The sequence below is a fragment of the Phyllobates terribilis genome, unplaced genomic scaffold (genome assembly GCF_046119375.1).
Source record: "Phyllobates terribilis strain yellow unplaced genomic scaffold, ASM4611937v1 Scaffold_1__5_contigs__length_1240528914, whole genome shotgun sequence".
Classification (NCBI taxonomy): Eukaryota; Metazoa; Chordata; class Amphibia; order Anura; family Dendrobatidae; genus Phyllobates; species Phyllobates terribilis.
In genome coordinates, this window is record NW_027362761.1 from 382,375,890 (window position 1) to 382,399,319 (window position 23,430).

Genomic DNA, 23,430 nt, shown 5'->3' on the forward strand with positions numbered 1-23,430 from the left:
AACCTAGTAGCTCGATTGTCCAGGTCAGTGCTATTACAGCGATATCAATCTTGAATAGATTATTTTTATTTAACAAAGAAATGTTTGTAAAAAGAAAATTGGGGTTTGTATCGCTATCTTCCGAGTCCCATAAAATTTATATTTTTCAGATGATTGAGCTGTGTTAGAGTTTGTTTTTTGCATGGTGAGCGGACGGTTTTATTGATACCAAATAGGGGTACATACAATGTATTGTTCACTTTTTAAGAAGGTCTGATGGCCAAAAAAGTGTAATTCTGGTGTTTTGATTTTTTTTCTCTTTACAGCTTATAATGTACTGCATAGGGGTCTTCCAGGTTTGGCACGAAAGCCTGCAGTCATTCTATGTGATTGCAGACTACTGAATCCTCACAGCACGCACAGTGCGCAAGACCTGACAGCCATATAACTTCAAATATTCTATATGCATACTAGAGTCCCGACCACATTCCGACTAGTAGTGCGCGGCCTCATTCAATTCACTTGTATTGAGCAAGGCCGTGCACGTCTAGTCGGAATGTGGCAGGGAGAATGCATATAGAATATTTCACAAGTTTGAAGTCACATGGAGTGACTGCAAATATTCATGTCAAACCTGGACCAACTCTTTAATTAACTTTTGTCTTTTGATAGATCAGACTTTTCTTTTCATGTTCCGTTTTTTGAACCAGATCAAACTCGTCCATAAATCAATGGGTCTGTGAAGGCTGACAGAAGCCATCAGTATGTCATATACGTAAGTACTGTCCATTTTTACTGTCTCATGGGTAGAAGAAGCTTGGAATTTTTTGTTTTTCATACTAGAAAATCAGATGCCACTGATGGGAAACAGACACACTAACCAAAAAGGGATGAATACTGGATCCAGCGCACTGATGAACAAAATATATTATTATTCTCGTTTGCAAAAAATAAACAGATGTGTCTGAATGAGGTCTAAGGGTATGTGCCCATGTAGCGTTTTACAAGCGGATTTGATGCGGAATTTCCGCAGCGGAAATGCTTGATAATCCGCACCCCATGGTCCCCAATGAGAATCCGCAAGTTCTATGCCCATGCTGCGGATTTTTCCGCAGCGTTTTTGATGCGCACAAAAATCCGCAGCATGTCAATTCATTTTGCGTTTCCGCATGCGGAATTGCCTTTTCAGTGCAATAAAAAACGCAAGGCAATTCCGCATGTTGAAAACGCGCGAAAAACGCTTGATAAATGCTTGCGAAATTCCGCATGCGTTTTTCCGGGAAAGGACATGCAGAAATGAAGCGCAAATTTTCCGCTTCATTTCTGCAACGTGGGCACATAGCCTAAGACCACTACACAGGTTGCTGGGCCACAGACTGCGCTATGCCGCTGCATACGTAGCATTACATGGCGACCATTCAAGGACGGCTTGTGTCCCCGTCACGGATACTTGTTTTAGCTCATATGGGGGTGTCATGAATGGGGGTCACACCTGTATAGCATCATTGTTCCCTAATGAACAGCTGCAGGCTTCACTTCCTCAATGTTCCTCTTCTATTATCCCATAATTGTCAATTACTAAGAATTCTGAGCTGTTTTCTCCACAGTTTATCAGCTCTAGGGGTGTAACATCATCCTATCCTGGAGCTCCAGATGCCATCACCAGAACACCGGACCTCCTCATCGTCAGCCTCTTACACCGTCCCCTCAGCGGACTTCCAGACCCCGGAACGCTGTGTGTTGCACCTTTGTTTCCGCACGGTTGTTTTACACTTGCGTACCGAATGTAGTTGTTCCCCGCTGTGTTGCTAGGTAACCTGTAAGCGCAGTGAGACGGAGGCCTTGGGCGGGAAAGCAGTGTCGGAGTGTCTGGTGGACTGATAACCAGCGGCTCCTCTGATATCCGCTGCTGGGGAAGCGGTAACAGTGAGCGGCTTCCAACAATGGCTGCGCCTCAGCCCGGCCCGGACGCGGCCATGACAGTAAGCGGCTCGGTGCAGAAGTACGTGACAAAGAAGAAGAAGGTGCTGACCGCGGAGGAGGCCGAGCTGTTTGAGCTGGTGCAGGCCGCGGGCATAGTCATGGACCAGGAAGTGTTCAAGTAAGAGCTCGGCCTGAGTGACAGGATACATGGCTGACAGGGCAGGATCCTTCCCTCTCTCCCATCACTGGCTCCTGTCATCTGCGTCTCAACAGCATCTCCACAATCCGCCCTTTTCTTAATATCGAAACCACAACATTTACAGTCGCTTCTATTATTCTCTCCTGGATTATTGCATGTCTACTAATCAGTCTCCCCAGAGGCGTAGCGAGGGGTTCAGCTCAGGGGGCCTAACACCTGAGTGGACTGCTACCAGGTAAATAAAAAAAGGAAATTCAGCCTACCATACATATGCCATGAGGGTCCACTGGGGCACGGAAATCCTTGGTAGCAAATCCAGGGATTTTCATCAATTACTCCCTACCAGGTAACCCTGATTACAACTACAGGGTGCCCCCTAATTGTGGCTTCAGGGAAGCCGCAGCCAATAGAAATACATTTCTATACAAAGACCTCATTGCTTCCTCAAAACATAGTATGATGGTCCCCACGGTGGTCTGCCCGCTGTATGATGGTCCCCACGCTGTATGAAGACCCCCAATACTTTGATGCCCCCACAGTCACACCACGCTTTTTAATTAAAATAAAAAACATCATATACTCGCCTAATCCAGGATCCTGATGAGCGCTCCTGAAAAGCGCCAGCGCACGCACTGGACATCAGTGTCACCGCGCTGGTGTATTGTGCTTGCGTCGGCACTTCTGACACTCAATCATCCTCCTGTTCTGTAAGCTGCAGGCATATAGTGGCCTGAGGTAATGCAGGACGATCGTGTCTCCCAGCTTAACTATATCGGCGATATAGTTATGGGCAGCGGTGAGCACGGGGCCCAGGGCGATCACACCCTTTGCGCCTTGGTAGCTAAGCTACTGGGTCTCCCTCTTACTAAACCCCTCTCCAATATATCCTGAATGCAGCAGCCAGGGTCATATTTCTGTCCAGCTGCTACATCGATGCCGCCATCCTGTGCAAGTCATTACACTGGTTACACATTCGCTACAACATAAACTTATTGCTCTCACCCACAAAGCTCTCCACAGTCCTGCACCCCCTTTCCTCTCCTCTCCCATCTCTGTCTACCAACCTACCCATGCTCCCTAATAATGTAAGACTAACATTGTCCATAACACAAACCTCCCATTGCTGTCTCCAAGACTTCTCGTGCTGCTTCGGTTCTCTGGAATGCGCTACCCCAAACAATCCTGTTACTTCTCAATGTCCAAGGTTATGTGTGCCCTAAAAACACATCTTTATAGTCAGGCCTATCACCTCACCTCATTAAGATAACTGTCACTAAATTTTTACTCAGAATCTGTCCCCACACCTTCCATGTACTCACTATAACTTTGTATAAAGACATACGCAGACTTTGGCTGGTGACCTGCTCATGCAGCGTTAGTTGAATACACCTAAAGATGGCTGGGTCAAGCAATACAGGCTCTTTTTACCTCTTGCGTCCCCCTATACCCCTATAAATTGTGAGCAGGGCCTTCACTCCTAATTGTAGAATTATGTGACACCGCAATGTCTGGTGATGTTTGTACGTGTCTCCTCTGAATATATTGGCGCTATATAAAATTATTATTCTGTCCTCCATATTACATCAGGCCTGCTCTACCAGTGCTCTGAGCTTTTCTCTTACATTACCAGGATAATTGTGGATTTACTGAAGATGAATGTGGCCCCATTAGCCGTGTTTCAGATGCTGAAGTCCATGTGTGCCGGGCACCGGCTTACAGATCCTGCTACTGAGGCACATTCCTCGCCCGGATTGATGGCCCATTCAGATACACGAGGTAGGACATGTGGCTTACTTTCTATTGAGATGTGACTTGTCTCATGAAGCTGGTGAGACACATCCATCGCTTTTCTCTAATATAAAGGACTCTTTACCACCCATAGTGATTGGATAATAACTTTTAGATCCAAATCCTTTCTGTTGCCAAGATTGTCAGCAAAGTATAGGTGCTGTTTATGGCAGACTACTGGGACCTTGATATTGATAGAATATCCTTAGAAAAGGCTATCCATAACAGATTGATGGGTCCAACCTCCAATATCCTCACTGAATAGCTTACTGATAGGTTGTATCTTTCCGCCTCTTCATTGTTTGCCAGGCACAGACCATACATTTTCAAGTAGGTTGCAAGTATCAGGGAGACGCGTCAAGTATTTTGTGTCCACTAACCCGCAAACAGTTATCGATCGTTTTCACCAGTCCAGTATTGAGCACTTATCCCCCAAGCACATGTTTTGTAACAGTGGTCCTCCACTCTTCTACATAATACACAAAGGGCAACATTGGCTGCTCTACACATGATTCAGTACTTCATTATACCAAGCCGCTGTCTATTTATAGCACTCGATAGTCAAGATGACTTTGTTATTGGGTCCAGTTCTGTGCATAGGCAGCGACCAAGATGACAAAGCTCAGTATAATAAAGTATTGAATATGAATAGCACACACATTTAACACCTGATTACACTGAGCTTTGTCATCTTAGTCGCTACTTATGCAAAGAGCAGCAGTCGATGATAAAACCTGTCTGCTCTGTATAGGCAGCAACAGAGATGACAAAGCAGTCACTTTCAATTTGCTCGCAAACCGCCTGGGGACTAGGCATTCACTATATCAATCACAGTGCACAAAGCTCGGCTGCTGAAGAAGTGTATTCCCCTGCGCCAGATCATTTAAAGGGGGAGGGGGTTTCTTTGCACCACTAAGATTTTGTCCTCTTATCCTCCTCCCCCTTCATGCCTCGTTATTAGCTGCGCCTTTATTGTATTTCAAACTCATTGTTTTAGACCTCATTCACACGTCCGTGTTTAAAGACCTACTTGAAAAAGTAGTACCGTTGTCATCAGTGTACGGTCCATGTGTCCATCAGCTTGTCATCAGTGTTTTTCACGGATAGATAAATAAATTACAAAGCTTCTCCTATGCTTTGCAATGTTAAATACGGACTGTACACTGATGCCATCCGTGTTCTATACGTGTTTTTCATGGACCAATAGACTTGTATTGGCGCTTTTCATCCGTGAAACCAGAGAAAAACAGATGTCTCCAATGAGTTTTTCATGGACACACGGTCCTTAAAACCCATGGACATGTGACTAGCACCATTCTATCTGTGAAAAAACTGATGCAACACGTACGTGCAAGATGGATGCTTGAATGAGGCCTTAAAGAAGCACTCCTATCAAAGTTTTCATCCTCTTAATATATTGCAATCATCATATTATATAGCACTGTATACTTACAATTGCACATTTTGCCTTTCTACCCAGTAAATTCTTCTCTTTTTTCTACTCTATATAGAAACAGGAAGTCTCTTTTCCCTGCATTTGTCATTCCCTTCTTTAACTCCTGACCCAGCTGCTCTTCTCCTCCCCCTGCCAGAGACTTTTGCAGTGACTCATGACTTGTGCAGAGAAAATTGACCTCCTGTTTCTACATAGAGCTTAGAAGGATTCAGCTAGTCAGTTTTTAATCACATGATGTCATAGACCTAACGGAAAAGAGAAGAATTAGATGGGTAGAAAGGCAAAATGAGCAATTTTAAGTACACAGTGCTTCATAATATGATGACTGCAATATATTAAGAGGATAAAAACTTTGATGGGAGCAGTGCTTCTTTACGAGACTGAGCTGCAGTGTAAGGTATGACCTCTACAAAGTGCATAGCGCCAAAAAGGCCTACATATGTACATATGGCTATGTCGATGTAAAAAAAAATGAAAGTTATGATATTTGAGGAAAAAACGAATGCACAAAAATGAAAAATCGTCGGGTCTTAAAAGACATCCTTGAGGTGATTAGCACTAAGGACTCAATCAGACCTCTGTGTATCATGGGCTGCCCGCAGTTCTCCTGACTTGAACTTGCCAGGCTCATACAGTGCCTACAAGTAGTATTCAACCCCCTGCAGATTTAGCTGGTTTGATAAGATGCAAATAAGTTAGAGCCTTCAAACTGCAAACGAGAGTAGGTTTTATGAACAGAAGCATAAATCTTACAAACCAAAAAGTTATGTTGCTCAGTTGAATTTTATTAAATTTTAAACATAAAAGTGTGGGTCAATTATTATACAACCCCTATGTTTAATATTTTGTGGAATAACCCTTGTTTGCAATTACAGCTAATAATCGTCTTTTATAAGACCTGATCAGGCCGGCACAGGTCTGTGGAGTTATCTTGGCCCACTCCTCCATGCAGATCTTCTCCAAGTTATCTAGGTTCTTTGGGTGTCTCATGTGGACTTTATTCTTGAGCTCCTTCCACAAGTTTTCATTTGGGTTAAGGTCAGGAGACTGACTAGGCCACTCCAACACCTTGACTTTTTCCCTATTGAACCAGGCCTTGGTTTTCTTGGCTGTGTGCTTTGGGTCGTTGTCTTGTTGGAAGATGAAATTACGACCCATCTTAAGATCCTTGATGGAGGAGCGGAGGTTCTTGGCCAAAATCTCCAGGTAGGCCGGGCTATCCATCTTCCCATGGATGCGGACCAGAAGGCCAGGCCCCTTGGCAGAGAAACAGCCCCACAGCATGATGCTGCCACCACCATGCTTGACTGTAGGGATGGTATTCTTGGGGCCGTATGCAGTGCCATCCAGTCTCCAAACGTCACGTGTGTGGTTGGCACCAAAGATCTCGATCTTGGTCTCATCAGACCATAGAACCTTGAACCAGTCTGTCTCAGAGTCCTCCAAGTGATCATGAGCAAACTGTAGACGAGCCTTGACATGACGCTTTGAAAGTAAAGGTACCTTACGGGCTCGTCTGGAACGGAGACCATTGCGGTGGAGTACGTTACTTATGGTATTGACTGAAACCAATGTCCCCACTGCCATGAGATCTTCCCGGAGCTCCTTCCTTGTTGTCCTTGGGTTAGCCTTGACTCTTCGGACAAGCCTGGCCTCGGCACGGGAGGACACTTTCAAAGGCTGTCCTGGCCGTGGAAGGCTAACAGTAGTTCCATAAGCCTTCCACTTACGGATGATGCTCCCAACAGTGGAGACAGGTAGGCCCAACTCCTTGGAAAGGGTTTTGTACCCCTTGCCAGCCTTGTGACCCTCCACGATCTTGTCTCTGATGGCCTTGGAATGCTCCTTTGTCTTTCCCATGTTGACCATGTCTGAGTGCTGTTCACAAGTTTGGGGAGGGTCTTAAATAGTCAGAGGCTGGCAAAAGAGATCTTTAATCCACACATGTGAAGCTCATTATTCTTGGTGCCTGAACTACTTCTTAATACTTTAGGGGGACCAAACAGAATTCTTGTGGTTTGAGGGGTTGAATAATAAATGACACTCTGAATTAACTTTTTACGTTTTAAAAAAAAAAAAAAATTGCTGCAGTGCATTTCCCACTTCCAGGCTGATCTACAGTACAAATGTCACAATGCCAAGTTAATTCCGCATGTGTCAACCAGCTAAATCTGCTGGGGGTTGAATACTACTTGTAGGCACTGTATATGCTTATGAGGCTGTTGAGTTTGCCTCAGGACACCCTCATTCAGTCCGTGCGGTACAGTGGTCCACAGACAATGTTTTACAGGCAATAAATGTCATATTACCTAGGTCCATCAAGTTCAACTTTTCTCCACCAATTATACATTTTGTCACTAAATTAAGGATAACCCACAATGTTATGTGTATGTTATATCCCCGTCACTCCTTTCCAGTTATCTGGCAGGGCAACAGCACAGAGCTGTCAGGGTTATACTGTGCCTGCGCATTAATCACATTTACTGATACTTAAGTGACATCCGGCACAATATATTCAACGGATAATCTGCTAACATGTCACATAAACATACAACATGAGGATTGCTGCAGGTAAGAGCAGACGCTCCTGTATTAAATGATCCCGTGCTCAGCACGGCAAGATCACATATCTATAACGAGTCTGTCTTATAACTCCATTCACTTCTATAGCAATACTTCACAACCAAAGATATTAGTGTGTTAGCTCCGATCTTGAACTGCATTGTACGGACTGGCCACGGGTCTCTTGACCCGAGCGTGATAGAAATGCCTAAAGCTGCCCTACTCTGGTCGGGAGATCTGCGTCCAGTCCGTGCATTAACGGTCCATGCTCGGACTGATTTGCACGGATGTCAGCATGAGCCCTAATTTTATTGGGATATATGTATATGTATTTATTTTGTATGAGTGTGTATGCCAGCCATTGGCAGCTCCTAGATCTACATATGTTTTGTATTTGTCTAGCTTTAAAAATACGCATGGCCTAAATAATGTATTTTTTTTCGACTTTTAAATATCTGCATTTTTATGTTGCTTCCTTTGACAGACATAAAAGGTTTGTATTGTATTTCCTCAGATGACTAACATGTCTGCAGGTGGTATCATTGCTCTTAACCAGTGTTTCTGAAATCTACCATGTTGCTTCTTTTTTTTGATGTTTGTCTCTTCATATTAGAGCTTCAATTTCTCACAGCCAAGAACAGTAAAATTCCTGCTCCGCACTCCTTTTCTTCTTATCTTCGGGCACCAAGAATTAAAGGCGCTAAGATTGTGGTCTACAGCTCGGTTGATGTTTGTTCACCTATTTCTCAAGGTCCTCCTGGTTCCTTCCAGCTTTCTTGCTGCCTGTTCTCACCATTCGCAGGTTGCTTTTAGTATATTCTACTTGGATGACTCTGGGGAACATTTATGTAAACTGCTGCGCGATAAGACGGTGCTAAATTTGACTTCTATCAGATTGACCTTACGATCAGGACCTTATCTGTGCGAGGGTTTTCATAAAAGTCCCCAGTAGTCCGCTCTCACACTAGGAACCGGTTATATTAACATTTGTCTTCTGGTCTGGGAATTAATTGGTTTCATTATTTCAATTTACATACAAGCACAACTCGCAGATATTTTCAAAGTTCTGGTTCCTATTGTGATCTGACAGCTGCAAGTAGGGCTTATACTGTGGATGGTGCCCTTGCCTCGGTATGTACTTTCACCCATTGGCAGTGTTAATTCTCTCGGGTTTTCATCATACTGAATATTTCTGTTTTTTAATATTGATATTGTTACATGCTACAATAAAAAAAGAACCTGATTAGCCCCCTTACACGGCTTTCATGAAGGTGATCATGATGGACTTATAAATGCTTTTTTGCGTGAAAAATAAAGGGTTTGTATTAGCAATCAATGTATCAGCGTGCCTGTGGGTCACTCGCAAAACTGTAGTGAGAGGTTCTCTTTAATAATAACATTAATCGGAAAAAAATCAAGATCCTATAGCAAAGCACTCTTCAGAAGAAATGGTAATGCCCTGTAGTAGGGCCGGCCATTAACAAATTATCTGATTAATTCACTGTCGGCATACCGCACTATTCTGATCTTTTTCAAATTCAAAAAATCAAATTAACGTAGCCCCAGCCTCACAGCAGCGCTATCTTGTATTGGTGTGAGTGCGGCTTCTGAGCTCCATGATTGGGCAGAAGCTCAGTCTTCAGGTTGTGACCACCTGAGGTCAGCGGCATGAGTAGAGTGTAAGAGTTGCTGCAGATAACCAGGATGTAGTCAGCCTGCAAGTAGCAATCATCCAGGAGATTTAGATAGACTGGTGTGCTGGGATGGTAATATGCTGTGCTGACTGCACATGTGCTGCCTCCTAGGACAATAGCTTAACCCCCTAACTGCCTGAGCACAGCTCTGACAGCTGTTTAAAGGAAAGCTATCTTCAGAAAATTGTTTGTTTTTTCTTTTCTATATCACAATTTGTATTAAAAATAGAAATCTTGCAGTTTTCGCACTGACCACTGGGGCTTATCTAGACTCTAGCTTCCTCTTGTTTCAAGAAACAACACATGTACATTGCCACAATAGCCAGACCAATTTCTTATATTTTGTATTTAAGCATCTAATGAGCCTGTGCAAAGGTCATTGTGATGGGGGGAATCTTTACTATAGTGAAATTGTTATTGCTAATTATTGGCCATTTGTAATGGAGTAAAGGTGTGGGAAAAATAGAAGAATCAGAAATTTGGCTTACAGACTCCCTAGTGCTGATATACATTTGCATGGCACAGAGCTGTAATGATAGCTTTCCATTCTATTACTATTCATAAGACAAAGCCAAACTGCGGACCGCAGATCTGGTCCTTTGGCTGTTCCTGTCAGGACAACTGGAGGCCTGGTGCATCGATCGTGACCTGTGATCCGCCCCACGATCTATTGATGGCTTTTGCATCATCAGGATGTGTACTGCTAAATACAAGGGTAATGGGATTGGGGGGGGGGGGGGAGTTTGTCACGTCCCTCTTCCATTCAGCCTGTGCATCTTAATCTCAGCCTAGCAGGCTGGATGACCAGAACTAGAACGCACCTATTGCGCGGAGCCTCAGTCTGACGAGCAGTGGAGGCCATCATTTGACATGGTGAATATGGGAGAAAAGACGAGAGCTGTGAGGGCTATCATACTGTGCAGGGTATAGAGAGAGCTATGGGGACCATTATACAGCTCAGAGGGTGGGGGGGGGGGGTGTGAATCATAGTACCGCGTGGGGGAAGAAGAGAGCTTTGGTGGCCATCATACCCTCATACTGTGGATTTGTAGTGGCTGGGGTATCATACTGTGTGGAGGAAAGTGGGGCATCATGTTGTGTGGTGGCCATCAGGGCATCATACTGTAAGTGTGGGAGGGTTGTGGTGGTCATCAAACCCCCAAATTGACCTCGGCCCTCCTCATACAACTCCTGTCTCCGCCGGTCCTCTGAACAGCTCCTAGTCTCCCTCCACCGATGTCACTGATCCATGTGATTTATTTTTATTTATTTTACTTGCTTACATAGCGCCATTAATTCCACAGCGCTAAGAGAGATATTCACATTGATAGGGTCCTGGTATTTTGAGAGACGCCTTAACGTGGCTACCAGGTACACATGAATTGGCCAATTTATTCGCTAAAATATCTAATTTCTATTCTCTAGAGCAGTAATGCTATTCAAATTTCATATATTTCATGTTCACATACTTAGCGTTACAGTGTGCTACTTTATTTGTTAGTTAGGCCCCATATTGTCACGTGGGAATCAACTCACATCAGTGATGTGCTCCACACTGATGCATTTGACTTATTTTTATTTATTTTACTTGCTTACATAGCGCCATTAATTCCACAGCGCTTTACAGACTTGATCATCACTGCCCGCATTGGGGCTCACATTCTAATTTCCCTATCAGTATGTCTTTGGAGTTTCGGAGGAAACCCATTCAAACACAGGGAGAACATACAAACTCTTTGTAGATGTTGTCCTTGGTGGGATTTGAACCCAAGTCCCCAGTGCTGCAAAGCAACAGTGCTAACCACTGAGCTGCCTACGTGATTGATCGGAGTTGCACCACACATGACGACATAGGGCCTATTCAGAAGCGGCAGTGCCTGCCGAAAGACCAAGTGGGAAAAGAAGGAGAAAAAGCCCATAGGAGAAGGGCTGTGGTGTCTGAGTCGGAGTTAGTTTTGGTGGAGTCAGAGTTGGAGTTGATATAAAATGGACCTACTCCGACTCCTAAAATATATAATAAATTGGTACAGTAGTACAATACAGGATGTCCTGTAAATGTTTTCATAAGAATGTGGGAAAGTTGTGAAATGTCCTAGAAATGTCTGTTCTGCTCCTGATCTAAGGATCTCAGCTTTTAGTTGAGATGAATCTGTGCTGCACTTTATGTACATGCTCAGTAGTGAGGCCGAGGAGTCGGAGGTTTGGCTTACTGACTCCACAGCACTGCATAGGAGGATAAGGGTGGGGGTGGTGGGACATGTACTTAGAAGGCCCAGGTGAGTATTTATTGTTTTTTAAACAAAAACCCTTCCCTAACCTCCAAAATCTATCAAAATGGCAACTGGCTTCCAAAGTGTATCTCTCAAAATTTTTATTAGTTTGAATTCACAAATTTTAGATAAGATAAATGAATTTGAGTTGTTTAGAATTGATTTTGTTTGCCTGTAGAAATAATGTTTATATGAGAGAGAGGCTGAAATATCTGGTTCCAGCTTCTGTTACTAATATCTAAGTGTGGCTTTATTTATCAGTAAAGAATCTATTAATATCTTGTTCCATGCCTAATGTGTAATAAAGTTTATAACTATTTCCAACATACTAAATTAATTATGAGATAATCTGATGGAAAGTACAACACTTGTTCTTCCAAAAATAAGTTTGGACGCTGTGTAAAATGGAAAGCAAGGAAGAATGCAATGATTTGGAAATCTTATAGCTATATTTTATTCGCACAGAACAGAAGTTGAAATGTAGACATTTTCCATTTTATTTGTTAAAAAAATTACCTCATTTACAAATTGATGTCAGCAACACATTTCAAAACATTTAGGATAAGGTTAACAAAAAGCTGGAAAAGTAAGTGGCACAAATGAAAAACAGCTGGAGGGTCAATTTTCAACTAAGTCACATGACTGTATAATAACAGCATGTTAGAGAGGCAAAGTCTCTCAGAAGCAAAGATGGTCAGAGGCTCACCAACCTGTGAACAACTGCGTCTAAAAATTGTGGCACAATTTCAGAAAAATGTTCCTCAATGTAAAATTGCAAAGACTTGAAATATCACATCATATACAGTACATAATATAATCAATAGATTCTGTAGAAATTCAGGTGCACAAGAGACAAGCTGACGGGTCAGTTCTGGATGTTTGTGATCTTTTAGTCCTCAGGCAGCACTGCATTAAAAAGCACTCTATGCTCCACTCAATCGGCATAAAGGACACAGCTCTCTCTTGGTTCTTCTCCTATCTTTCTGACCGCTCCTTCAGTGTATCGTTCACTGGCTCCACTTTTTCTCCTCTTCCTCTCCCTCTTGGGGTCCCTAAGGGTTAAGTCCTTGGCCCTCTTCTCTCTCTACACGGCCCCAGTTGGCTAGACCATCGGCAAATTTGCCTTTCAGTACCATCTTTATGCTGAGGACACACAACTATATACTTCCTCCCCTGACCTCACCCTCGCTGTACTACAGAACACCGGTGATTGTCTGTCTGCAGTTTCCAACATTATGTTCGCTTTCTATCTGAAACTCATCCTTTCCAAAACTGAAATCTTCTGCTCCCGCCATCTACTTGCCTCCCTAAATCTGACATCTCCCTCTCCGTGTGTGGCACCACAATAACGCCGAGCCAGCTGGCATGCTGTCTGGGTGTTGTTTGACACCAATCTTTCCTTCACCTCTCATATACAATCTCTTGCCCGCTCTTGTCGCTCTCGCCTGAAGAACATCTCTAGAATCAACCCTTTAATCACCATGGAAACAACAGTAACCCTCACTGTCTCCCTCATCCACTCCCGCCTTGACTACTGTAATTCTATATTAATTGGCCTCCCCCTCACTCGACTTTCCCCTCTCCCGTCCATCCTTAATGCAGCAGCAAGGATGGACGGACTCTAGCTAATCGTTACTCGGACGCTTATGCTCTGTGTCAGTCATTGCACTGGCTGCCCTTACATTATAGAATCCAATTTAAGTTGCTTGTTCTTACCCACAAAGCCCTCCACAGTGCGGCACCTCCCTACATCAATCCCTCATTTTTTGTTTACCAGCCAACCCACTCTCTACACCCTGCAAGCGACTTTCAACTAACATCCATACCTCCCGCTCCCGGCTCCAAGACTTCTCCCGAGTTGCTCTTATTCTCTGGAATGCTCTACCCCAAGAAATTAGGACGAACCACAACTTACGCAGTTTTAGGTGCTTGCTAAAAACACATCTGTTTAGGGAGACCTATTACGTTCCCTAATCGAAGTTTTATATATATATATAAATTTGCCCATTCACTAGTTCTCTGAACATAATTCTCCATCAAACTCCACCTTACCCGAAACCATTGCAGATATTGGGTGTGGTGAGCTCATGCAGCCTTTCTCCATCCCCCATTCCCTCGTGAAAGCTGGACCATCATTGTAAATAAGCACCTGATCACTATTCAGTCCACAAATGCAAGTGAAAGCTCTATCATACAAAGAAGAAGCCGTATATCAACACAATCCAGAAACGCTGCCGTCTTCTCTGGGTCCATGCTCATTTAAAATGGACTGAGGCAAAATGGAAAACTTTTCTGTGGACAGATAAATTAAAAATGTTAAATTATTTATGGAAACCTGTCCTGCAGATTCAAGGGGAGAGGGATCATCCAGTTTCAGTGTACAGTTCAAGGCCCTGCATCTCTGATGGTATTCAGTGGCATTAGTGCCTATGGCACAGGCAGTTTACTCATCTTGAATGGCACCATCAACGCTGAACATTATATAGCGGTTTTAGAACAACATATGCTCCCATCCAGACAATTTCAAGAAAGGCATTTCATATTACAGTAAGATAATGCTAAACCACATATTGCACCCATCACAACAGCATGGCTTCACAGAAGATGAGTTTGGGTGATGAACTGGCCGCCTGCAGTCCAGACCTGTCACCAATAGAAAACATTTAGTACATTATGAAGCGCAAAATCCAACAAAGAAGACTCTGGACTGTTGAAAAGTTAGAATCTTACATTAGACAAGAATGGGACAACTTTCCTCTCCTAAAACTGCAGGAATAGGCAGGGCTGTGGAGTCGGTAAGCCAAACCTCCGACTCCTCAATTTCTATGACACCTACTCCACGACTCCGACTCCCTCATACGTGGCTCATGTTTAAGTGATAAATTTACTGTAGTAAAATGGTAACATCAGGCTTTTAATCATTATTATGATACAATAATCAAGCCATTTAGATAGCTCATAAATATATTTTATGTTCTATGAGGAAAAATAAACATCAATCATACAGAGACAACATATACTGGACTATTGATTTATGCACAGTTTATTTAAAGTTTAGATATGCTATAAGAAGTGCTTACCTTAATCCTGCTTTCCTGTTCACTCCAGCAGTTCTGAGATGAGTGCAGGCATTCCTCCCTGTGTGTTTGTTTTTTTTCCTCTTAACTGTAGAGGAGGAGCTTCACTAATCATGTACATAAACTGCAGTACAGATTAATCTCAGCTAAAAGTCTAGACCCTTAGATCAGGAATAGGAGAGACATTTATAGAACATTTCATAACTTTCCCAAATTCTTATGAAAAACTATTCCCCACAAACTGCATTGAACTACTGTACCCAATTAGATATATATTTTAGGAGTTGGTCCATTTTATATCTACTCCGACTCCACCAAAATGGACACCGACTCCACAGCCCAGGGAATAGGTCTCCTTCCCAGACGTTTACTGACTGTAGTAAAAAGAGGGGATGCTACACAATAGTCCACATGGCCCTGTCCCAACTTTTTTGAAATGTGTTGCTGCCATCAATTTCTAAATAAGTTCATTTTTTAAATGAAATGAAAAATGTCTGACTTTCAACTTCTGATCTGTGTTCTGTTGTGAAAAAAATGAGATTATAAGAGATGTCCAAAACATTGCATTATTGTTTTCTTTTCATTTTACATGGAGTCTCAGTTTTTGTGGAATTGGGGTTGTGGTTAATTATGAAAAACAACATGGGTGTGATAACATTTTGTAGCACGTTCCTCTGCTGTGGAGCTTTACATTATGATATACATCTGGGCACCTAATACTATTTTACTGTACAGTCTACTTTCAGTATATTACGATCATTGGGCAGCAGTACAAATATTTTGAACTAAATATATTTACACTAAGCTCCATTTTATTGTAATTCATGGTCGTCCTGTTTATTGCAATGATTGCTTCTTTACATGTCCCATTTGCTTTCCTTAGCATTAATGCTTGTTTCTGGGGGTCGCCATGCTGCCGCTTGCTGTGTAGGATTTCCTGGGTCTTGCTTACTGTACAGACGCCGCTCTTTCATGACTCTGTGTTGCTAATGTTCCTTTATATTTTACCAACTATTTACAGGGACCTTTATAGTATAGCTCCATGGGAAGTATAATATCTTTAATACAGCATACAAGCAGTTAATCCATACTGTTTTTATTTTAAAGGTTTAAAACAATGTGCATTTGTAACAATTTACAATTATATATTTATTAGAACCTACACACAACATACACAAATAAGGAGAAAACATTTCATAGGAGCAACAAATAACTATTTTACCTCTGTTGAACAGTAATGTATTAGGGCTGTATTCCTGTGTGTGCCCCTTCGGGGGAAGCCACTGTATTCCTATATGTGCACTTTGAGTGGGAGACTGTATTCCAATGTGTGCTCCTTCAGGGACAACCAATGGATCCCTCCGTGTGTTCTCCTTCAGGGGCAGCCGCTGGATGCCTCAGTGTGTGTGTGTGTGTGTGTGTGTGTGCGCTCCTTCAGGGGCAGCCGCTGGATGCCTCAGTGTGTGTGTGTGTGTGTGTGCTCCTTCAGGGGCAGCCGCTGGATGCCTGTGTGTGTGTGCTCCTTCAGGGGCAGCCGCTGGATGCCTGTGTGTGTGTGCTCCTTCAGGGGCAGCCGCTGGATGCCTGTGTGTGTGTGCTCCTTCAGGGGCAGCCGCTGGATGCCTGTGTGTGTGCTCCTTCAGGGGCAGCCGCTGGATGCCTCAGTGTGTGTGTGTGTGTGCTCCTTCAGGGGCTGACGCTGGATGCCTCAGTGTGTGTGTGTGTGTGTGTGTGTGTGCTCCTTCAGGGGCTGACGCTGGATGCCTCAGAGTGTGTGTGTGTGTGCGCGCTCCTTCAGGGGCAGCCGCTGGATACCTCTTTGTGAGTGTGTGCTCCTTCAGGGGCAGCCGCTGGATGCCTCAGTGTGTGTGTGTGTGCTCCTTCAGGGGCTGACGCTGGATGCCTCAGAGTGTGTGTGTGTGTGTGCGCGCTCCTTCAGGGGCAGCCGCTGGATACCTCTGTGTGTGTGTGCTCCTTCAGGGGCAGCCGCTGGATGCCTCAGTGTGTGTGTGTGTGCGCTCCTTCAGGGGCAGCCGCTGGATACCTCTTTGTGTGTGTGTGCTCCTTCAGGGGCAGCCGCTGGATGCCTCAGTGTGTGTGTGTGTGCTCCTTCAGGGGCTGACGCTGGATGCCTCAGAGTGTGTGTGTGTGTGTGTGTGCGCGCTCCTTCAGGGGCAGCCGCTGGATACCTCTGTGTGTGTGTGCTCCTTCAGGGGCAGCCGCTGGATGCCTCAGTGTGTGTGTGTGTGCGCTCCTTCAGGGGCAGCCGCTGGATGCCTCAGAGTGTGTGTGTGTGTGCGCGCTCCTTCAGGGGCAGCCGCTGGATACCTCTTTGTGTGTGTGTGCTCCTTCAGGGGCAGCCGCTGGATGCCTCAGTGTGTGTGTGTGCTCCTTCAGGGGCAGCCGCTGGATGCCTCAGAGTGTGTGTGTGTGTGTGCGCGCTCCTTCAGGGGCAGCCGCTGGATACCTCTGTGTGTGTGTGCTCCTTCAGGGGCAGCCGCTGGATACCTCTGTGTGTATGTGTGCTCCTTCAGGGGCAGCCGCTGGATGCCTCAGTGTGTGTGTGTGTGCTCCTTCAGGGGCAGCCGCTGGATGCCTCAGTGTGTGTGTGTGTGCTCCTTCAGGGGCAGCCGCTGGATGCCTCAGTGTGTGTGTGTGTGTGCGCTCCTTCAGGGGCAGCCGCTGGATGCCTGTAGCTCAGTAAGCCCCTCTGCTTCAGTAACACCAAAAATATAGCTGTAGACTGAGGACCAACAGTCAAAAGGCAGAGGGCAATTCAATTTTTTCTGTTCAATTCTCATCTAGTGAGTGTTTGTACAACCAGCCCAATATACAGTAAAAGAATAGATTTCCTTTGCATTACCGAACAATAGCGTTTCCATATAACACAGAGAATACTCAGAGGATTTAATTTCAGTTTTTAATTATGTTTGGATGTTTTGGTTCCATCTTTTAGATGCCAATTCTTGAACTTATTTTAGGCTATTCATGTAAGCAGCCGACATGAATTTATGACTTCTAGATACAGATTCTTCAGAAAGTTTGTGGATTTTGCCTCTGATTACAAAGAATACTTTGGTTTTACAAATGCACATGAAGCAAATTGTTTTCTGCGGGGACAACTGAGATAGTGGATAATTTTCTGTGCTTACTTTATCTCTTCATCTTTTTGAAGGAACATTATCAATTCCTAGTAAGAACATCAAGCAATTTTTTTTTATTATTGACACCTCTTTATTTTCTCTATAGGAAGAAATAAATTGAACCCCCCAATAACCTCCAGTCAAGTCCCAGCTGAACGAAGCAGTCGGGAAGGTTCAAGTCAGCGAGTGCCCCGCCAGTCTAGTGCTAGTCGTATGCAGAAGAGCAGCAGCTCCGGGAAAAGCAGTGGAGGAAGCAGCACGTAATGGATCTCATACAGCACCGCAGTCACAGTGCCATTTCACTTACAACTCTAGGGCTGCGCTGAGTGGTGTTTCATTTCATTGTAATGATATGCTGTGTGCTCCGTTTACATGTCCGGCTGCTGAGCTTGTACTTCACTGTTTTGATTTATTTAGATGAGCTCAAATGACTGGTGTAACAGCAGATGTATTCACTCCTTTTATGAAAAAGCAAGCAGGGAAAGGAGTAAAATTTTGCATAGAAGCAGCTAGATCTGCCCTTGCTCATGGCATCTGTGTAATGTATTGGCTTGTGCTTCCTCACCTTGCCAGAAACTGTACATCGCTGCCATCAGCTGCAGCACCTCTACATGGTCAGGCACAGCTAGTTACACAGGCGACATCAAGGGCGTCTTTATAAGCTTTTCACACACCAACACTTTTTTTTTTCTTCTTTTTTAAATGCATCCAACTATGGATTCACTTTATTTTCCCTATACTTTTGTTTGAGGCAACCCCTTTAAGTGACTAATACAAGAAAAACCTTCTTTTCTTTTCTCCCTATTAAAATGAGAGAACCTAATAACAATCATAGTTATGTTTTTCCTTCCAATAACAAACCACAGAACACTAGTGTGACCTAGACTTGTTAGTTTAAAGTCTATGAGCTGTTTATACATTTGGGAAACTAAATGTATTTATTGATGGTAGAATTGTATTATTGTTAATATACTATACGAGCTTTGTTTCTGAGTTATGATTGTATAATATGCATAATGATGTCGTATCTTACAGAATGACATGTCAACAGGATGTCTGTTTTGTTGAATATGACAGACCATGATGGATTAGCAGCTTTTTATCCACCTATGTATGTATAGGAGAAACCTAAAACAGGGTATGCTGTTTCCAAGTGTAAGGAGTGAGTTTCCCAATACAAGAGGATAAATGCATTTTTTATCTTAACGTAAATGTTGCTTTTTTCCTTATGTGCAAAATTCTTTATTTATGCCATAATAAAACAATATAGTGTGAAATTAATAAAGTATCGGTAGATTTTATTTAATCTCCTTTGAACAGGAGTAATCATGAATAGAGATGAGCGGTGTTCGACTAGAACTGTTCGCCAATCTCAAATTCGAGCTGTTTTGGGCGGTGTTCGAGTTGTTCGACGAACCCGAACGATTTGCAAAAAATTCGGCTGTTCGAGGTTATGTTCGATAACTGTTCGTGCACCAAAAGCGTGTCCTGCATGTCTGGTGCTATTTAGAGCACCAATCATGCAGGGATTGTCTGCCACTCACTGTAATGCCACAGCCATGGTGGTTGTGGCATTACAGTGATTGCCCAAATCGATGGGAACAGTGCCAACAGTGAAACATGAAAAGCCGGCAATTCATCAGCAGCATACACCGGTACCCGACAATTTAGAACCGAAAGAATAGAGCTTCACACATAGATTAGATAGATAGAAACATGTCAGCCACATATATATGAAGTACAGTGACAGTGTTGCTTACTGTACTTGTCATTTAGTGTAAAGGATTTATCAAAAAAAATAATAGTGTTTTCATGCACCGTCTCTTTAAAAAAGCCGGCCGGCAATTCAGCAGCGGTACCCGACAATTTGGAATAGAAAGAATAGAGAATCACACATAGATTAGATAGATAGAAACATGTCAGTCACATATATATGAAGTACAGTGACAGTGTTGCTTACTGTACTTGTCATTTAGTGTAAAGGATTTATTCAAAAAAATAATAGTGTTTTCATGCACTGTCTCTTTAAAAAAAGCCGGCCGGCATTTCAGCATCTGTACCCGACAATTTAGAATAGAAGGAATAGAGCATCACACATAGATTAGATAGATAGAAACATGTCAGTCACATATATAAGAAGTACAGTGATAGTGTTGATTACTGTACTTGTCATTTAGTGTTAAAATAAAGGATTTATTTTAAAAAAAATTGGCGTGGGGTTCCCCGTAATTTTAGGCTCTAGCGGAGGTTAAGCAGACGGCTGGGGCAGATGTTTGAAGCCTGGGAAGGGGGTAATACCCACGGAGCTTCCCAGGCTACTAATATCAGCCCCCAGCGGAATACCTAGCCTTTACTAGCTATTAAAATGGGGGACCCCCCCCCAAAAAAATGACGTGGGGTCCCCCCTATTTTAATAGCTAGCAAAGGCTAGGCAGACAGCTGGGGGCTGATATTAATAGCCCAGGAAGGGTGCCATGAATATTGGCCCCCTCCCAGGCTAGAAACACCAGCCGTCAGCCGCCCCAGAAATGGCGCATCCATAGGATGCGCCAATTCTGGCACTTAGCCTCGCTCTTCCCACTGCCCTGTAGCGGTGGCAGGGGGTAATAGGGCTGGGGTTGATGTCAGCTTATAATGCCAGCTGACATCAAGCCCAGGTTAGTAATGGAGAGGAGTCTATAAGACACCCCCATTACTAACCCCATAGTCAAAGTTAAAAGAAAACACAAACACCCAGAATAAAGTCCTTTAATTGAAATAAACACACAATCCTTTATTGTTCTAAATTAAACCATACTTACCACCACGCCCATTCCAGCTGAAGCCAACGATCTCCTGCAATAAAAGTAAAATAATAAAGCAACCTCATCCTTACCTTTCCATGGTTCCCAGGACAGCTTCAGCTCTGCTACATTGAGATGACAGGCTGGACCGCAGCAGAACGCTGCCATCCAGCCTGTCATCCCGCAGACACTGAGAAGCGCAGGCATGCTTGCGCTCCTCTGTGTCTCGCTGTGACGGCATAAAGATGAGCCGACAATGAACTCGGCTCACCTCATGCACGTCACTGACAGCGTGGGAGAATTCTCCTGCACTCAGCGCTTCAGCGTGAGAATTTTCCCACGCTGTCGGTGACGTGCATGAGGTGAGCCGAGTTCATTGGACATGAATGAGCTCACCTCATGCACGTCACTGACAGCGTGGGAAAATTCTCACGCTGAAGCGCTGAGTGCAGGAGAATTTTCCCACGCTGTCAGTGACGTGCATGAGGTGAGCTCATTCATGTCCATTGAACTCAGCTGACCTCATGTACATCACTGACAGCGTGGGAGAATTCTCACGCTGAAGCGCTGAGTGCAGGAGAATTCTTCCACGCTGTCAGTGACGTACATGAGGTGAGCTGAGTTCATTGGACATGACCTCGGCTCATCTGGATGCCGTCACAGCGAGACACTGAGGAGCGCAAGCATGCCTGTGCTTCTCAGTGTCTGCGGGATGACAGGCTGGATGGCAGCGTTCTGCTGCGGTCCAGCCTGTCATCTCGATGTAGCAGAGCTGAAGCTGTCTGGGAACCATGGAACGGTAAGGATGAGGTTGCTTTATTATTTTACTTTTATTGCAGGAGATCGTTGGCTTCAGCTGGAATGGGCGTGACGGTAAGTATGGTTTAATTTAGAACAAAGAATTGTGTGTTTATTTCAATTAAAGGACTTTTTTCTGGGTGTTGTGTTTTTTTTAAATACTTTACTAGAAATTCATAGTGGTCATGTCTAATATTGGCGTGACCCCATGAATTTCGGGCTTAGGGCCAGCTGATAATGCCAAGCTGGCCCTAACCCCTTTATTTCCCAGTGAGCCACCGCACCAGGGCCCTGGATGAGTTGGGTACAGCGCCAGAAGATGGCGCTTCTATGAACGCGCCATTTTCCGGGGTGGCTGCGGACTGCAATTTGCAGCTGGGGGGACCCAGAAAGCTTGGGCCTCCCTGCGCTGCAGATTCCAGCCCCCAGCTGCCTAGTTGTACCTGGCTGGACACAAAAATAGGGCGAAGCCCCACGTATTTTTTTTTTTTAATTATTTCATGAAATTCATGAAATAATTAAGAAAAAAAGGGCTTCCCTATATTGTTGTGTCCGGCCAGGTACAAATAGGCAGCTGGTGGTTGGGGGCAGCCCGTTCCTGCCTGCTGTACCTGGCTGGACACAAATATAGTGCGAAGCCCCACGTCAATTTTTTTTTTAATTATTTCATGAAACTAGATGGTGGCCCGATTCTAACGCATCTGGTATTCTAGAATATGTATGCGGCAGACCCGGCGCAATCAGCAGAGCGGTGTTTAAATTTGGCGCCAAAATCGCTGACTGGTCGCGGCCAGCAACCGCGACCAATCAGCAAAGCGGTGTTGAAATTTGGCGACTATATCACTGATTGGTCACGGCCGGCGGTCACGACTAATCAGCAGAGCGGGGTTTAAATTTTGCGCCAATAATGCTGATAGGTTGTGGTCGCGACCAATCAGCAAAGCGGTGTTTAAATTTGGCGCCAATAATGGTGATTGGTCACGACCTCGACCATTCAGCAGAGCGGTGTTTAAATTTGGCGGCAACAATGTTGATTAGTCGCGGCCGGCGGTCGCGACTAATCAGCAGAGCGGGGTTTAAATTTTGCGCCAATAATGCTGATAGGTTGTGGTCGCGACCAATCAGCAAAGCGGTGTTTAAATTTGGCGCCAATAATGGTGATTGGTCACGACCTCGACCATTCAGCAGAGCGGTGTTTAAATTTGGCGGCAACAATGTTGATTAGTCGCGGCCGGCGGTCACGACCAATCAGCAGAGCGGGGTTTAAATTTGGCACCAATAATGCTGATTGGTCGCAATCGCCGGCCGCGACCAATCAGCAGAGCGTTGTTTAAATTTGGCGCCAAGCTCGCTGATTGGTCGCGGCCGCTATTTAAATGTGGCGCCCAAATCGGTGATTGGTCGCGGGCAGCGTCCGTGACCAATCAACAGAGCGGTGTTTAACTTTAGCGCCAAGATCACTGATTGGTCGCGCTCTCCGCACGCGACCAATCAGCTAATCGTATTGGTGAGAACTGGGGAGCACCGCTGCCTGGTCGGATACTTCCGTTGCGAGAAGCCGGGAGATGAGCGACTGCTCGCAGCAGAAGTATCCCGACCCGCAGCGCCGCTCCCCGGTCCTCCCTTGACACCCTAGCCGCTGGTGTCCCCACAGTATCCGCATGGTGTTACAAAGATCCGGATCACCGATTTGGGCGCCAAATTTAAATATCGGCCGCAACCAATCACCAATCTTGGCTCCACATTTAAACACCGCTG

At 44.4% G+C, this 23,430-nt stretch overlaps 1 protein-coding gene across 2 annotated transcripts; it reads left to right on the forward strand.

Moving 5' to 3' along the window:
• The first annotated feature begins 1,729 nt into the window (after positions 1–1,729).
• Positions 1,730–19,379, forward strand: MZT2B (mitotic spindle organizing protein 2B). Of its 2 annotated transcripts, none has more exons than XM_073676438.1 (3): positions 1,730–2,080; positions 3,732–3,877; positions 18,198–19,370. In XM_073676438.1, the coding sequence occupies exons 1-3, from the start codon at positions 1,923–1,925 to the stop codon at positions 18,353–18,355; spliced, it is 462 nt and encodes a 153-aa protein (XP_073532539.1). In that variant the 5' UTR covers positions 1,730–1,922; the 3' UTR covers positions 18,356–19,370. The 2 variants fall into 2 exon arrangements, with proteins under 2 accessions (XP_073532539.1, XP_073532541.1); XM_073676440.1 differs by lacking the exon at positions 1,730–2,080 and adding an exon at positions 2,193–2,336 and having other exon boundaries at positions 18,198–19,379.
• The last annotated feature ends 4,051 nt before the right edge of the window (positions 19,380–23,430 follow it).